Source organism: Notamacropus eugenii, chromosome 1 (assembly GCF_028372415.1).
Source record: "Notamacropus eugenii isolate mMacEug1 chromosome 1, mMacEug1.pri_v2, whole genome shotgun sequence".
In the NCBI taxonomy this organism is placed as follows: domain Eukaryota; kingdom Metazoa; phylum Chordata; class Mammalia; order Diprotodontia; family Macropodidae; genus Notamacropus; species Notamacropus eugenii.
Genome location: NC_092872.1, coordinates 344,046,506 through 344,064,535, shown reverse-complemented (window position 1 = coordinate 344,064,535; position 18,030 = coordinate 344,046,506). Strand labels below are relative to the sequence as shown.

At 39.1% G+C, this 18,030-nt stretch overlaps 1 protein-coding gene across 1 annotated transcript; it reads right to left on the bottom strand.

Annotated features, from left to right (window-relative positions):
• Nucleotides 1-5,646: 5,646 nt before the first annotated feature.
• Nucleotides 5,647-11,185, bottom strand: CSF2 (colony stimulating factor 2). Its single transcript, XM_072641404.1, has 4 exons — nucleotides 10,852-11,185; nucleotides 10,709-10,750; nucleotides 8,570-8,698; nucleotides 5,647-6,020 (listed from the first exon to the last, which is right to left on the bottom strand). Exons 1-4 carry the CDS (start codon nucleotides 11,002-11,004, stop codon nucleotides 5,898-5,900), a joined length of 447 nt encoding a protein of 148 aa, XP_072497505.1. The 5' UTR covers nucleotides 11,005-11,185; the 3' UTR covers nucleotides 5,647-5,897.
• Nucleotides 11,186-18,030: the final 6,845 nt, after the last annotated feature.

The following is an 18,030-nucleotide window of genomic DNA, read 5'->3' as shown; positions in this document are numbered from 1 at the left end:
TAACCTCTGGAAGGTAGGTGCTATTATAATCTCCAGTTCACAGATGTGGAAGTAGGGCTGTTATGAGGATGAAATGAAGTAATTAAGCTAACGGCTTTGTCTTACTTAAAGTGCTATATAAGCATCAGCTCCCATTATAGTTCATATTATGGTGCTAAGGTGAGCCAAGGTTTTCAACTTTTACAAGAAATCTTGAGCCCTTTCTCAAGAAAGACAGAGCAAAGGTAGAAAGAATGTGAGAATGGATGAGAAGGTGTGTGCTCAAATGCCAAAACCTTGGCAGAGTCCTTCTCACCTCTTTGGGCCCCCTGTTTTCTCATCTGTTACATAAGAGGATTAGACTCACCAGCACCTTATAGTGCTGATATTCAGTGATCTTTTACAGGAATATGCTCCTGTAAACTCAAATCAAACTTCATTCTAAGTCATTAACAGAGATTGTCTCTATGACATTTACTTTTTACAAAGAATTTAAAGTTTTTATTAGTTATTCTCATTGTTCTCTGTTTGCTACCACCCTGATTTGTCCTTAGAGGGATGAAAGTAACATGAATTACAGGAGTAACATAAATCAGAGAAACCTTGACAGGAACATTAAGTAGAGAAACTCAGTTAGAGAGACTGGATGGACCCACTAATTTCCTTGTTGTGTTGTGTTGGTTCTTCATTCTCAAAGAGGACCATGACATCAGTTGACTTGAATTTGAGTGAGGGAAGGCTGTGCAAGGTCATCAGCCTCACTTTCTTCTCCAGAGACATGCGGGTCTAGTGGCCAGGTAGCCATCAGGATGACTGGAGATGGCCCAGGATACAATGGGACACCCTAGCCCTTTTAGGCTTAAGGTCTTCTCAGGTTTTCACTTAGAGTGAAATTCACAATTAGGTGAAAAGGCATCTTTAAGAAGTGAGTCAATGGCCCCTTGAATAAGAAAAAAAAATCAAAGTGGGAGGGGAAAAGCCTCTGGGTTGCTGGGCCAAAGAGAGACAGTTGCTACTAACATTCATTCTGAGGCAGGAATGCCTCTGAAATATACATTAAATGGTTCTTGGGTAGGAACTTACTGTTGTCAAATGTATGAGAGAAAGAGAGAGAGAGAGAGAGAGAGAGAGAGAGAGAGAGAGAGAGAGAGAGAGAGAGAGAGAGAGAGGATGAGTTGAGTTACCCAACTAGCTAGAGAGAAGACACAGAGAGATAGAGAAAGGAAGAGACAGAGGCAGAGAGAGACAGAGAGAGACAGAGAGAGACAGAGAGAGAGAGCGGATGAGCTGAGTTACCCAACTAGCTGGGTCCCCCTTCAGGCAGCTCGGAGTACTCACAGGTTGTGTTTGTCCGTTCTTGAAGGGGACCATGACAGCAGGAAGATGATGACATGACTTGTAGTTGACTTTGATTTGAGTGAGAGAGGGCTATGAAAGGTCACTAGCCTCACTTTCTTCTCCAGAGCCAACCCCTAAATCCCTATGAACTAACCAATGTTGAGCATGGGGTGCCAAGAGAAGCTTTAAAAACATGTTTATCTCTCTGCCTATCTGTCTCTCTGTCTCTGTCTTTCTGCCTATCTGTCTGTCTTCCTCTTTTTCTATCTCCCTTTTCCTGTTTCTCTCTCTCTCTGTCTCTGTCTCTGTCTCTCTCTCTCTCTCTCTCAAAATAGTATCATGATCTCAGTGTAACTCAAGATTGAAGAGTTCATGGGCTTATTGAGAGCAGGGGCTGCTTATACCTTTCTTTGTATCCTCAGTGCTTATCGTAGTAACTGGCACACAGTAGGTGCTTAATAAATACTCATAGACTGACTTCCCTGCCTAATTTCAGTTGACCAGGTGGATTAGCTTAGTGCTTGAGTGCTTTGAGAATAACATAGCCCCTCACTGCTCCTGATAAGGTAATATCCTTATTGACCACTGGGAAGGAATTGCTGATGACTCAGTGGATATTTTAAAAGTATAATATAAAAATTAAAAAAAAAACCACCTGTAACTGCCTTTCTCTTTTTCCTATATGTGGGGAGCATGGCAAGAACTTTCAAGACTCTTCTTGTGAGGGACTACAGACCACCAAGCTGCCATGTGGCAAAGGATCCATGGCGGTTAAAGTTATCATTAAGTCCTGCCTAGGCAAACTTGAGATGGGATCTCAGAGACCCCGCTGACTCCTCTGGTTTTTTGTTTCTTTTCTAAGTAAGGTTGACCAGATAGCAATCTTGAGATGGAAGTTTTCAAGCTTAGAGGTGAACTTGTGAGTTCAAGAAGTCTGAAGTTATTGTGTCCATTAGTTGAAGCTGACAAGTAAGAGGGAAAGTTTCTGCATCAGAAGGATGACCTCTGGCAAGAAGAGATACCCAAGCCCAAGTTCTGACCTGCCAATAGAGGGACTTTGAGGGATAGTATGAAACATTTGTTTATGTCAGAAATTAGCAAAAGCCCCAAAAGCAGTTGGTCAAATTCATAAAATTTACATTAAAAAAAGAAAAACCTATAGAGTGCATCATATGGTATCTTTCTCAAGATCTTTTCAAGAGCATAGAGCTTGGTATAATTAATCAGGGATGAAGATGAGGTTATTTTCAGTGGGATAAAATGATAATGGGGATATAGAAATATACATCTTAAAAGCTGCTGGAATCTCAAGGTAAAATTTAACAATGCCTATTCATATGTCCAGAAAACTGTATTTTGAAGAGATTTAACTCTTAACCTTCTGCAAAAGTGGTTACTAGTTTTTACTAAATCCTGTTTTAAATTCTGTCAATGTGTGCTTGGAAATGTTTATGTTTAGTGTTTCTCCCTCCCTCCTACTTCTTTGAGTATTTTTTAAAAAGTTTTAAAATTAACAAACACCAAATAAAAAGAACATGGTGAATGCTATATCCTGATTCATTATCTCCCTATGCAATTTTGGCAGCAAATAATCCCTGCATATGGGTAGCATATCTCATCACTGTTACCATGGATCATGGATCATGGTTAGTATAACATTGATCATGGTATTTAAGTCTTTCAAAGTTATTTGCTTTTCCAGTGTTGTTGCTAAGTTCTTTTGGTTTTGTGCCCTTCATTCTGCATCAGTTCATATAACTCTTCTGAGGTTTTTTTGAAGCTGTCCATTTTGTCACTTTTACTGTACAATAATATTCAATTTCATTCATATATCCTAGTTTGTGCAGTCATTTCCCAGCTGACAGGGATCACATTAGCTTCCAGACTTCTCCCAGTGGAATGGGCGGATGTGAACAATTTGTTCCAACAAGCTATGAAGGCACAGAAAGCAGGTGGAGCACTTAGAACTTAGTTAAACATCAAAATGGTGATTTGGAATGATTTTTTAAAAATATGGCTGTTGATCATTTGCATTTGTTCCTTTGTTTATTTATTGGGGAGTAGTGTTCATGCACACTTGTGTATGTATGTGTGTATATGTGTAGGAAATTATAATTCCCCATTTGAGGATACCCTAAACAACAACCAAAACCTACTACATATAACTACTACTACTATATGTTATTGTAGTAAATCTTCTCAGGTGTACCAGAGTAGAAGTGTACCAAGCTGAAGAACATGAAGAATGGCAGCCAAACTCCTCACAGTAGAGGGCAGGACCCCTCAAGAATTGATTCTCATCTGAGCAGTGTGCCTGACCCCAGAGCAAAGTGGATCCTTAGTGGATAGAGAGCAGATATAGTGTTCCAGCTCCTTGGACCCAGCAGGAGTTTTTGTTTTTAGATAAAGAAGGCTAATGTAGGACCACTGAGATATGAGAGGTTCACTGGGTCAGGTTACCTCCTCAAAGACCTGATAAATGAAACAAATAGCCCTTGCCCTCCCTGCCATTTTCCCTGCCATTTGTTGTAAGGAACAAATAAGAGAATGAACCTGAAAGTGCATTGAAAATAATAAAGTCTTATAAAAAATTGATGTTATTTTTATTCTATCCTCATAATAACTTTAAGAAGTAGACACATTGATTCTGTTAACCCTTTAAGGCTGCACCATCCACACCTCTAAAATGGCAGTGAGTGATTTGCCTTCCAACAGGTTAGCATCCAAGCATGGGCTCATGCCCAAGTCTTGTGGTTCCTAGCATAGAGTTCTTTCCATAGTACCAGACTGTTTATTTAATTACCTCCTTCATGGAAGGGGATTCTCTCAGCCTCCTTTGGTAATGGGAGAGGAGAAAAATCCACAACTGACTACTGCTTCATCTGTGCCTCTGGGAGGTGGCCCCACATTATGTCATTGCACAAAAATGTACAGTAGGCCTGACTGTGCAGGGGAATCCTAGACAGCATATTTCCTTCCTTACTTCACTTCTGGAGAGAGGAGCTGAGGAAAAGTTGATCTGTATTAAATTTTGTAGGATCACACACTTGTTCTTGGACATAGACCAGACTAAGCAGTGGAACGGAAATCAGGGATAGTTTTTTTTCTTTGTCTTCCAGGATTTTCATTGATGGGTTTTGAGAGGAAGATTCCCCAACAAGGGATTCTGAAGTCCCTTTTTGAGCAAGTAAAGATATTTTGGAGAGATATTGCAGAAAATTCCCTGCATCTGACAAGTATAAGGGAAAACGGAGGACAGACTGTTCTCGTAGCTCCTATCAGGCTTTTTATCAGCTTCCTGAGAGCAAGGATTGAGTCTTCTTTATCCATTACAATGCTGTAAGAAATATATTACCTCAGTCACAATAATATAGCTAACATTTATATAATCCTTTAAGGTTTGCAAATAATAAACATCTCATTTTATTCTCATGATAACTCTACATGGCAAATGCCACTATATTATTTCCATTTTGCAGATGAGACAAATAGAGATTGTGATGTTTGCCAAGGGTCACACAGCTAGCAATTGTCTGAGGCTGGGTTCAAACTTAGCTCTTCCTGACTCCAAGTCAGTCCGTGTGTCCATTGTGGCATCTAACTGCCTGAGTTTCATTCATGTGAGTTTTCTCCCCCGTGATGCCCATTGCATCAATTGACCCATTCATGCTTGTCCATCCCAGTGACTCTAGCTCGTGTCCTCCCATAAATTTGCTAAAGGGGGCCATCTAAAGTCCTGAGTGTCTTCCTTGGGTTATTTTGACATCAAGTGGATAATAGTGAAGCACATCAGGCTACTGGTGATAAGTCATTTTGTACTTGACTATTCTAGTAGTCTGTTGTTAGGGCTATACTTTTCATCATACTGGAAACTGCCAGAGCTTAAGGGTACTTGTCTCCCATTGAAATATAAATTTCTTGAAAGGAGAAAGAGTTTCATTCTTTGTATTGGTAGCTCTTGAGCCTATTTTACAGTAGATACTTAATAAATACTTATTGATTGGTTGACTGAGATCTCAGAATTGTCTCTAGGCCATCATGAAGTAGTAGAATAAGATTTTTTGGAGTAATAATTTATTCATTTACCACCTTATAAATATACATTGATTGACAGAAAGATGCTTCTCAAGCAAAAAACATACCTTTTTCTCCAAACTCATAAAGAAAAGGCCATGAACAAAAATACAATATTTATCATCTATATATTAGGTAGAACATCTTGTATAAATACAATATTAAGGCTTAATAAATAAATAAATAAATACATATTATATATAGATATATATATTACTCTTTCCAGTGTAAAAGAGACCCTCCCACCCCCACCCCCTATTCTCTCCAATGTAGGAAAATCTGTCTTCCAAAGTTTATGTAGAAGTCCATGTAAACATAACAGAACCTGACCCCATTTAGGACCCTAGGAGCCCTTTGCAGCTGGGAGATCCTGTGGAATTGAAGCTAGTACCCCAGTCTCTTGCAAGATAGAAAAACTCAGAGCCCTTTGCCTGGGCTCTGTTTCCCTGGCAGGGGTGGAGGGGGCAAAGGAGGCAGGCTCTGGGCAGTGAAGGCTTTGGTGCAGGTCAGCTCTCAGCAGATGATGAAGGTTTCAGGTTCTGGCAGTCAGAAGGGATCTCTTCCAAAAACTGAATTAATTGAGTTTTCAGTTCTGTGTGGTGAGTTATATGCAACCTGCAGGAAGTTTCCTTTAAAAAAATAATAATTCTAATTAGCTTTTAATGTTATTAAGTAGAAACATTGCTCATCTTATCTTCTATTTTTATCTCTTGCTTTGTAAGGGGTTAGGATTGGGATGGGGCTATTATTTCTGAGAAGAAATTTCGTCTTTCCTGGGTCAAGTTATGAGTGACTAAGCCTAATTTGAAATAATTTTAAAATAATTCAAATTCAAACTCATTTTAAATACAAACTGTTCTTCAGTACATTGAGCCCCTTTTCTTCAACAATTCTAGGAGGGAGATTTTATTAAGTCTATGATCCCCCTTTTACAGAGAAAGAAATTGAGACTGGGAAGGGGGCAAAGTGACTTGCCCAAGGATATATGACTAGTGAATGCTAGAATTGAGGCTTGAACCTACCCCTTCTGACTTCAAGTCCAGGGCTTCTTTCACTCCTCTAGCCTTGCTGGGCCAGTGTTATTTTTAGAATCATGTTGATCCAAGCCTTTGCCTCTTGACTTGTGCTCAAGCCATTTCTTAGGTACTTCCTCCATAAAGTCTTCCCTCTTCATTAAAGGACCTTCCCCTCTAGGAGTGCTTGCTTGAACCTTTCCTCGAAAGCTCTTATCATATAAGAGGAGCTATGATAGTTATCTAAGTTTGTTTTTTATTCCCAGGTGAATCTGTGAGGGCAGGGACTGTTTTAATCTAAGCTCTGGAATGTTTGAATTACATTGAATAGAAATAGAGAGAGGAATTTCCCTCTGGCTACTTTATGATTGCCAACATGTTTCTGGGACAGAAAGCATGAGGAACTGCTGTGGAGAAGGAACTAAAGGGACCTAGGAATAGGGAGTTGCTATCAATATGATGGGAAGCTCTGGATCTATGTACAAACTAAACAGCCTGCTGGGTTGTTGTTGGTGGTGGTGGTGGTGATGGTGGTGGTGGTGGTGGTGGTGGTGTGTGTGTGCGTGTGTGTGTGAGTGTCCAGAATAGTCAGCCCCTAAGACACAGTTAATTTAGAGGCAAATCCCTGATGCTTAACATAACAGTTGATAGAGTTCTAGGGTAATTTAGTCTACTATGTTTTCTTCATTCTTCTACTGTACATACAGTACAGGAGACATTTTAGACCAAAATGTTTAACTATTTCATTCAGGACTGCCTCTGTTTAGGCTGGCATTTTGTATTAGCTTGGGGGAGGTGATGCATCTCTCTCAAACCAGAAGAAGGGATTAAGGACAGGTTCTAAACAGGCAAATTGGACAACTTCCCAGTTCTCAGGTGTGACTTCATTTTTTTGGTGTGTAGCATTGTGAATTCCAAGAACACCAGACACACCCACGTTCAAAAGTCCAAATTAAAAGCCAAATAGATACAGGTAATCTGCTATTTGAATATCTACCTGCCTTATGGCCCTGAAATCATTAAGGTGAATAACTGAGAGTTGGCTATATGTTTTTAAAGCTCAATCAGGATGTTGGCAACCTCCTTTCCTGTAAGAGTTAATATTACAGGATCTAGACGTACAGGACACCTAAAGTAGTTTATCATGTAACCTTAGTGGAACACACCCTGGACTGCAACTCAAGAGATATGGATTCCACTCCCTGATCTGACATTTGACTTGTTCTGTGGCTTTGGTCACCTCACTTCTCTAAGTCTCAGTTTCTCATCTATAAAATGGGGGGATTAGGTAATCCTGTCTTGCTGTCAGACCTACTATGTCTCCACTGTGGTCTACGACCTTAATAAGTCAACCAGTGATGAATTTTATAGCTATTGAAAAACACTAAGCTTTTTCTTCTAAGTATCAGAAATAGGTTTACTTTTATACCTTTGTTATATAAAAATCATTGAGTCATTTCTAAAATGAGAATATATAAATGCATATGTTTATATATAAATGCATATTAACATATACTTGTGTATGTGTACACGTAAGTTAGATGTATTATATATACCATATGTATGTAAAATACACAAATTCATGCAGCACTAACACATATGTAGATAGAACTCTGTAAGGAAATCATGTGCTCGACATCTTGACATTATCACCACTGAGTCTCACATCAGCTCTGGGAGTCGGGGACCCCTGGGGACCCCAGTTTTACATGAAGAGACTGGAAGGAATCTGAGATTGAGTAAGAAAAATGAAGTGACTTGTCCGTGTCACACAGCTAGTGTCAGAGGTAGGTTCTGAATCTAGATTTTCCTGATTTTAAGTCTAACTTTCAATATACTCTGCTGTTACATATTTTAATATATACATACACCATGGAAATAATTTGTTCTTAAAACATACATACACATATATGGGTGTTTATACTTGAAATATGCAAAAGTATAATTATAGAAACGTATATATTGTGTAAATTATTTATACAATGCATGTATATACTTAAAATGTGTGTTTCTACATAGATACATATCTCCTTGTTGCTTTAACCTGCTCTCAAATGTGATCTTTCCTGGTCTATACAAGGATTTGGTAGCAATGAAAAGCAAACCTGACCATTTCCACATCACATCATTAAAACAGAGAACATTCTGTAACAGAGAAAACTTACATCGAGTGAGGGACATGAAGATGCATTGAAGCGGGTAGCAATCTCCTCTAGGTTTTTCTTGATTGCTTGATCACTTGCATGTAAACCATCAGAAAAAGTCTTTATATGTGTCTGTATGCATTTGGGCTCCTGAAAGAAAAGTCAGTTTGTTGAGTAAGTGTGTCTGAGTCAATGGGATCGTAGCCCAACTCCAAGCTAAAATTGTTATGTTTTGTCACTACAACAGATCCACAGAGGTTGGGGCTGAGTTCTTTCCAATTATAGCATGAGGGATTCCTGTAGCAGTAGAGCTTCTAAGATCATAGGACTTAGAGTTGGAGGAGACCTTTCACAACTATTCACACCCCTTCATTTTACAGATAAGAAAATGGAAACCAATTAATTAACTTGCCTAGGGTCACATGAGATTAAAGTAGCAGATCCTGATTTGATCTAAAATCTTACTTCACATCCTGTGTTCTTTGTATTACAAAGTGAGACATATAAATTGTCAAAGTCTGAGACCACCACAGCACACTCTACAATGACTTGTTCTTCTCTGACACTTTCTGCACATTAACTTGTTTTCAATAGTAGTACTGAATTCTCCAAAGCATTTAGAAAGTTCCCATGTTCTCACCAGGTTTGCCCACATCCCAGATTATTCTAGGAGATTCTGGGAAGGAGATGGTAAGTGCATGTTGTTCATGAGACCCAACAGAGATCATTGCCTAGCTGCTCCCATGTTCTGGATATCACACCTATCCAGTCATTATGCCAACCATGCTTTTTTCTCCCACAGTCAGCGGTCTAGTCAAATATGTGTGCCCACAGAACTGATGTGAGCTGCCGCCCTTGATGCTCAAGGATATGATGCCGCAGCATAACCCAAGCATGGAAAAAGCATAGAACAATCACCTGGAATTAATGTGATTTTCCTGGCTACTCATTGTTAGAGGAGCATTCATAGATTTAGGGTAGAATAAGACCTTAGAGGTCATTTCTCATTTTATAGATGAGGAAACTGGTGCCAAGAGATATTAAATGACTAACCCAAGGTCACATAGCTAGTAATTATCTGAGGAAGGATTCAAATCCAGGTTTTTCTGACTCTAATTCAATGCTTTAGCTGCTACATCCCACTGCCTTTTATAACTCAGTTTTCTGTTGTGAGCTGCCAGCTAACTATAGTTCGATATCTCTGGGACCTGGGGGAAAAGACTCTGAGATGGAAAATTAGGAGTTCTGTCCCCCAAGTTCTAACCTCAGCATAAGAATGATAGCTTAATGAGGCATTAAATAGTACACAAAGTTCTATTCAGCAATGATCTCATCTAATCCTTACAATATCCCTATTCTACCCTCAGCTCTGATGTATCATAGCTATATGATCCTGAGCAAGTCACTTATCCTCTGTGAACCTCAGTTTCCTCACCTATAAACAGGGATAATAATATCTACACTTTCCATCTCACAGGATTATTTGGCAAATGCTCTATGAAATTTTAAGTACTATCCCACTGGGGACTATTATTATTTGCAAAAGAAACTATTTTATGACTAAGAAAAGTGAGACACCAAGCAGACTTGCCCAATAACAAAGCCAATTGGATTTCTGGTTCCAAAACCAATGCTCATTTTTCTAGGAGAGGGGACCCTGTGTTAACAAGGACCTATGCTAGGAGACTGAAGGAGGAGCTCAGAGATTGTTGGTCTTGAGAAACACGGACTCTTTCAGGAGACTGTGGGAGCCACTGTCTGGTTCCTCCTTCCCCTGCTGTCATTTGTCCTCTTTGACTGTGATATCTGAGAAACTATGACTGAGAGTAATCAAGCTGTAGTAGAGACCTAGGGTCGCTGGCACATAAAATAGTTTCTGGTTTTGGCACTTAACTTTTGGCTCTAATAATCCCCCTTGGGGCAGTAGCAAAGGAGGGAGCAGGGGAAGAAGGAAGGTATAGTGTTCAAAACCCTTCAAATAAACAGAAATACTAATGCTGGTGAGTCATGTAAGTTACAAGCCAGCTACACACTAGCTGCCTGCTACATCTTATCTTAAATGGTAACTGATCTGACTGCAGAGGGCTGGGACAAGAATCCTTTAAATAATTTCCTTTAGAAAGGCAGATGTATAGATAGGTGTAGCGGAGTGCATCTTACCTGCCTGTTGAATTCCTCTGAAACAATCTTCACCTCTCTATCCTGAAGAAGAGAAAGCAGATGATTAGCTCACATTTGAAGAAACGGGCAGATTAACTTCTGCAGAGCAAAGGTTGAAGCCAAGTCACCTGTGAGTCACTTACCTTTCCTGGCTCTGTAGTGATATTACGTGATAATTCCAGAGTTTGAGCAATGAGAGTCTCCAGGTCAGGTTCCCTTGACTTTGGGGTGGTGGGCGCCAAGCTGGCAGAAGGGATCAAAGCAGAGAAGAGCAGAAGGTGGAAGAACTTTTGCATTGTAGTTTTTCGTTTCAAGCTTCAGCTCTGAACTGGGCTGATCAGGGGCTGAGAAGCTCTTATATGCAGTTAGAGGAAATGATTAATGTTGACCACAAACAAACCGAAGGAGGCAGGGGAAACTACCTGAGGGATGGAATCTCCGGCTTCTTATCACATCACTGTTACCCATGAGATCCTCAAACACCCATTTACACACCAGTATTACATTTGGGAATTTTATTGAGAGATCGCTTTCAATAACTAGAAGCCCCTGACAAAACCAGTCTGATAGAGAGATTGCCAGGCCCTAGGGAGAAGTGGCCCCAGGCTACAGAGGCTTGGCTACTACACCTGCCTGCTTGGCTCAGGGTGATTTCCAAAGTCTGAATGAACTATCAGTTTGGTATCTAGAACTGGAAAAGTCCTTAAAAGATCTTTTTTTTTTTTTTTCCATTTTACAGATGAGAAAACTGAGATTTAAAGAAGGGAAGGGATTTCCCTAAGCACACATAATTAGAAGAGTTGATATTTGAACCCCAATTTAGTTCTATATCTAGAAATCTTTCTATTCCCTGCCCTGGAATTCTTGAGATTAATGATAGTATCAGAGAATTAATCATTCAACAAACATTTATTAAGCACCTATCCTGTACTACATACTGGGGATACAAAGACATTAACCTGTCTCTGCCTTCAAAGAACTTTCATTATGCCAGGAAAACCACATGTAAACACATGTGTGTGCACACATGTGTGCGTATGTTAGCATTACAGTTTTATCAACCAGGTGGTGCAGTGTCAATAAAGTGCTGGTTCTGGAGTCAGGAAAACTCTTCTTCCTGGGTTCAAATCTGCTCTCAGATACTGTGTGAACCTGGGCAAGTCACTTAACCCTGTTTGCCCCAGCTTCCTCATCTGTAAAATGAGCTGGAGAAGGAAATGACCAACCACTCCAGCATCTTCTCCAAGGAAACCCCAAATAGGGTCACAAGGAATCAGACACTACTAAGATTACAGAGCAATAACAATTCAGTCCTTATGTATATTTGAGATTCTTTCCAAGTAACAGCTAATAGGACTGCATTTCTTGGCCCCAGCTCTCCAACTCTGGCCATCCTGGGAGTCTACAGAACCAGAGTCTGATTGCTTTTCTCGACTGTGACCTCCTGAGCAGTGCAAAGGAAACAGACTATGAAACAATCTCCTATTTCTTTGTTTGGGGAATGAGGTAATAATTCTTCCAATCCCATCCTTTACAGGTGCCTGTGTTTTCAAAAGCCCCTGAGTGCCTGCAAGAAGGTAAGTTGTGACAAAGCATGGGAGCTTGAGAGTTCTGGTTAGTTATTGTACTGATCTGCCTGAGTCTTGGAGTGAGAATTTACTGAATCCCTACTGTATACTCATCCTTGTGCTCTTGCCAGCCTAAACCCCAGACTGTTGATAGATTATGAGGAAATCTGGGATCATATTTACTCACTCCTACCATATTCACTGCTATCAGCAGCACAGACTAGCCTGGTTTCTTTTAAAGCAGACATAAACGTGCACAGAATTTCTCAAATGACATTATGAAAACTAAACACTTGGTGAGCACTCAGAGCATGCCAGATACCTTTACAGAAACAGTTCCTGCTTCCACAGACCTCTACTTCCAGCCACTTGACCAAAAGAGTGAGCCCCAGGGCTTCTGAAGTAGGTGTGTGTATGTTTTGACCTGGCTGGTCAAAGACTTGGTTTAATTTTGGACTTGCTGCCCATGGGTTGGTTCCTCCTTTAAATGAATAGTAACATCTTTCTAATTAAGGCTGCAGTCTTGATTTGGACCTTCTAAAGAACCAACAGAGAGCAAAGGGGCCCTCTCTAAACAGAAAACTGAGAAAAGAGGAAGAACAAAGGACTGGATTCCTAGTAAGGCTCACACCAAAGGGATTAAAGTGAACTAATTCCCACAGGTTACTCATCTGTGTTGTTTCCCATGGGGTTCCTGCTCTCCTATCTCATTCTCTTTCCTGGAGAAAATGTTTTCAGTGTAGAGCTGCCTGGAGGCAGGGGAAATGGGATATGTGGCCTCAGAAATGCCTGAGAATCTAAAGGCAGGGGAGTAGTACATGAACTTCAACTCATCACGGCCAAAGCTTCCAGGAAAAGTATTTCTAAAAGCATTCATTGTGTGGTGGGCAAGTGGGAATGGTGAGGTGTGGCCTTCTAGCAACCAGTTCCAGGAAGCCAGATTTCCTGTCTTTCTGAAGGGGCTTCAGCACCCATAATCTGGATAGAGATTTTAAGATAGAGAAGGCGACTGGAAGTCACCTTCACACACACACACACACACACACACACACACACACACACACACACACACACACACACACACACACACAACTACTGCTACTACTGCTACTACTACTACTACTACTACTACTACTACCACTATCAGGAGGAGGTTAGCGATGAGCAGGTCTTTCTTATTGGAAAGATGACACTTGCTCACTGTGTCCCAGTGACACATGAGAACATTCTTAGATTGCAATAACCACAGAAAATGAGACTGATGCTATCAAGATAGTGGTCGACTACTCGCCCAATGGCTCTGCTGTTATCGCTGAGTCAACAAAGAACGTTTACTAGTGAAATATAAATGAAAGTTTGAGATGACTCCTTTTGCCCAGCATCTTAGAGGATAGGTCAGAAGTGAAAGGGTCTGAATGGTCTCCTTAAAGTAAAAAATTAAAAAAACCTAATTTGTTTTAGGATGGGCTCTTGCAAAGTTTCTTCCAACTGGCTCTTACTTTTCTTTCCAACTATTAGAACTCCTAGGGTTGTTATCTATCTTTCTGAGAGAATTGTCACTGAAAACATGATGCTGACTGTCTATATACATTGAATCCTCATTTTTTTGGTAGGAAATTCAGTCTCCAAGGGATTTTCGGAAAGCAGGAATTTGCTGAGGTTGATTAGAGTCCTCTGCAGACCGGAAGAGCATCCATCGCATGACGTGCAGAATGTGTGCATCTAGTGGAAAATCTAAGTAATGTGAAAAGCCCAGAATTTTCCCAGTGAAACTGTAAGTCATCCATTGTCTTCACATCCTACAAAGAGAACAGTTAGAATTAGGTCACATTCCTGCTGAAGTGTGGCAACTTGTACAAGTCTTTTTAATAATAATTTTGTTATGAAATTAATAACCAGAAACAAAAATTGAAAAATTAAATAAATAAAAAAGTGAGGAATAAAATAATCCATAAAGCCATAAACTCTGAACTATTTACATTTTGATAAAAGGAAAATGATAGGCAAACTTTTAGAAATCCCATAACGTTGTCTGAATCAACATGGAACAGTGCAGAGATTCTGGATTTGGAATCATATGATCTGGGTTCACATTTTAACTCTTCCATTTGTTACTTGTGTAACTTTGATCAAGTCACTGAACCACTTTAGGAATCATTTTTTTCACCTATAACATGAAGGGGTTTGTATGAGCCTGTAACGTGCTGTGTTCCCTTCTGATCTCTTTTTTGACTATACTTTTATCTGATTTTGCTATTTTTGTTTATGCTGTTTATTTTTTATTAGCCTCAGGCAATTCCCAAAGACTACAATACTAGATGAACCACCATCTGTTTTAGCAAAAGGAGTTCCCACACCAGTGAAATTGCAAGTTCTAGACATATTGATGTATTTTGTTTTTCTGATTGTCTGTCTGTCTATCTATCTATCTATCTATCTATCTATCTATCTGTCTGTCTGTCTGTCTGTCTGTCTGTCTGTCTGTCTGTCTCTCTCTCTCTCTCTATCTGTCTGTCTGTCTGTCCATCTTTCTGCATGTATATGTATATGTGTATATAAAATTTTAATGGCATATTAATCAGTAAATAATTATACGATTATGTCACAAATATAGTTTTCCTCTATGACAATAAGCATGTGCACATTTGAAGAATTATATGTTTATTTCTGGAAGCAATCAAAACTGTCATGATCAGAAGCACAACAATTTTGATGTCTGTGCAGTGATTACATGAAACTCTGATTACTTCTGGGTAAGTTCAACATGTTCTTAAAGTTTCTTCACCTGTCACCAAATTGTTTCCAAACCACTGCAAGGTTTCAATATTTAAGTGCAAACTGATTCCCAATGGATGGTCAAACATATGAGCAACTCATCATTTCCGTTCTGTACAGGGCATTCCCCTCTGTTACACAATAATGATAACCTCATCAGCTATGTAAAAACATGATCAAGATGTTATGAATGTTTGGGCTCTTGAGACATAAAGATCAGGCTATTTTAAAAAAAACATGAACACTGGTTATACACATAACAAGCCGTCTTGAAACCTTTTATTTCCTCTCTTTGCAAAATTAAGGCTATTTTCTGATATAAATTTACTTTCCTCTTATTTTGCTAATCTTCTATCTGGTAGATTTTCAAATGAACTGGTGGGCAACACTGCTCATTTGTTTAGTAGAGGTTCTGTGAGAGTACGACTGGTGTTTCAGTGGTAAAGAGGAGAAAAGTGACATCTGAAGAGATATTTTTCCTTATAAAAGTTTATATATAAATATTGTTCAAAACAAAGCAATATATTCCATTTCACTTTAAATGCATTTAACATAGCATTTGTTATTAGTCAGTAGAAAAATAGTTTATACCTTGACTGGCTATTCATTTTTGTTGATTGATTCAGTGGATTTTTTGAAAAGGAAATTCCATCTCTTAGTAAGAGATATTACAACATTCTCCTGCCATTTTCATCTACACATTGGTATGAGCAAATATTTTCACATTATTCTTGTTTTAAATCAAAATATAGAAGTAAATTTGACATGGAACCAAATTTAAGACTGCAATTTTTTGATGCTAAACCAAATATTGCAGGCTTTTCTTCAAATAAAAAAAAGCGCACTTTGAAATTAAGTTTATATGTAATTATATTATGTTAAAGTCTTCCCAGTTATGTTTTCATTAACATGTTATTTATATTCAAAAAGCTATAAAGAAGTGTCATATGAAGTCTTACAGATAACAGTAAGCATATAAAGTCTTGCTAGATTATTTTGATCCTTACAGAATATCCCCAGAAATGTTTATGATTATTTCATAATTAATTTCATAATTATATATTTTGTTTTCAAAATTACAAGTACAACAAACTTTTATGTTTCAAATTATAATTAGCTAATGTAAAATTTAATTTGGAGCTTTTGTAAGGCAGAAGTTATAATTTTATTTATTGTATCTGCTTAATGAATCAATCTAAAAGAACATTATGATAAACCCTAAGAGTTCATAAAGCTTTTTTTTCACTGTTGAAAGGGATTCAAGGAATAAAAAATATTGAGAACTACTGGAGTAGTAGAAAGATAGAGCTGACTTCAAGAGTGAAGAACTGGCAGCAAACCCCAATCCTGCTACAAATTAGCTATTTTCTTGGGCAAACTTTAGTTCTCAGTGCCTGGGTAACTCTCTAAGTAAGATTATAGGTTGCAGAGAACATGCCAACCTTAACTGGGAGAGTAAGTTCCTCTCTGAGAGTTTCCTACACCACCAGAATTACAGATTGAGTCCAATAGAGAAAATGAAAAAGAGAAATTTTGAGATCAGAGCAACTTGGAAGACTTATGCACAGATGCACAGTCAAGGAAGAGGAGTTCAATTTAAATGAAGACTACTGTAATCTAAAGGAAAACAACACGGAAAGACATCAGAATTCAAGGGACATAGTGAACAATCTTAATTTCAAATACTCAAGCATACTTCCCTCTTCTTGGCAGAAAGATGGATGACTACAGGTTTTGAATGAGGCATGCACATTGGTCAGAGAGGGAAATGGGTTTATGTTTTTACTTAATCATGCTTCTTTGACACAAGGAAGGGTTGTATTGAATGGAAGTACTAAATAGCAATAATGGGTTGAAGATCAATAAATAGTTACAATTTTAAAAATAATTAATCAATTATTCATTAATTAACAGAAAGGACGGTGTCTTTTATATATTCTGGAGGTAGTTTTGTATAGTGGATAGAGTGTTAGACATAGAACCAGGGAGACCTAGATTCAAATCCTTCTGTCATTTACGAGCTATTGACCCTAAGCAAGTTACTTAGCCTCTCTTCTATTTCCTTACCTAAAAAATGACAGGCTCAGACCTGATTACCTTTATAGGCCCATCTAATTCTATATCTATGATCCTGTGATACTTAATTTGATCAGTCTTCTGCTTTGCAGGGAAGGGAAGAAATGCCATACCTTCGTGTGGCTTTGTTCTGCAGCATGTGAGTAGAGGCAAAGGCAATGGATGATGGTCCCTTCATCTGAGCTGCCTAAGGCACTGAGAGGACTCCATCTTGAGGCCAAACCACTAGGGATGTTGAAAACGTACCTGACTCATTAACAGACTCCCAGCTGGTTACACCCTCCCCATTCCAATGATTCTGCGCTGCAGCTATCATCATTCAAACCTCATTCTCTATCTCTCACTACCTAGTTTCCAGTTCCCATTTCCCTCAATCCATTCTCCATCCCAACTCTCCTGCTGCCAATGCCCCTTATAAGGGTATCCATCCCTTTTGCGATCTCTAGAGTGCCTGTTCCATAGGTAACAAACTTGCTTTCAGTCAAATCTTTTCCTTTTCAAATTCTTCCATCTGGCTCTCAATGAGACCTGACAATATCCTGATGACATAGCCTCCCTAGACTCCCTTTCTAGCACTGGCTGCACTGTCTCTCATTCCCCCAAACTGACTGGTTGAGATGGGGGAGCTGGAATGCTCCTTGCTCCCTATTGCCACTTTCAGGTTCTCTTTTTGCCATCAACCCTCAATAACCTCTTTTTCTTTGAGGTTCAATCAATCCATATCTAAATAGTGCAGTGAATAGAGCACTGAGCCTGGAGTCAGGAAGATCTGAATTCAAATCCAGCCTCAGATGCTAAACTAGCTTTATGACTTAGGAGAAATCACTGAACTTTTGCCTGCCTCAGTTTCCTCAACTGTAAAATAAGGATAATAATAATAGTAATACCTCCCTTACAGGGTTG

Bases quoted from the DNA above. Each gene is read 5' to 3' on its own strand.
- CSF2 (XM_072641404.1), bottom strand. From the start codon at position 11,004: ATGCAAAAGTTCTTCCACCTTCTGCTCTTCTCTGCTTTGATCCCTTCT. The intron at 8,699-10,708 runs GTAAGATGCACT...CTTTTCTTTCAG, and splicing joins CAGAGGAATTCAACAGGCAG to GAGCCCAAATGCATACAGAC. The intron at 6,021-8,569 runs GTAAGTTTTCTC...ATTTTTTTAAAG, and splicing joins CTTCATGTCCCTCACTCGAT to GAAACTTCCTGCAGGTTGCA.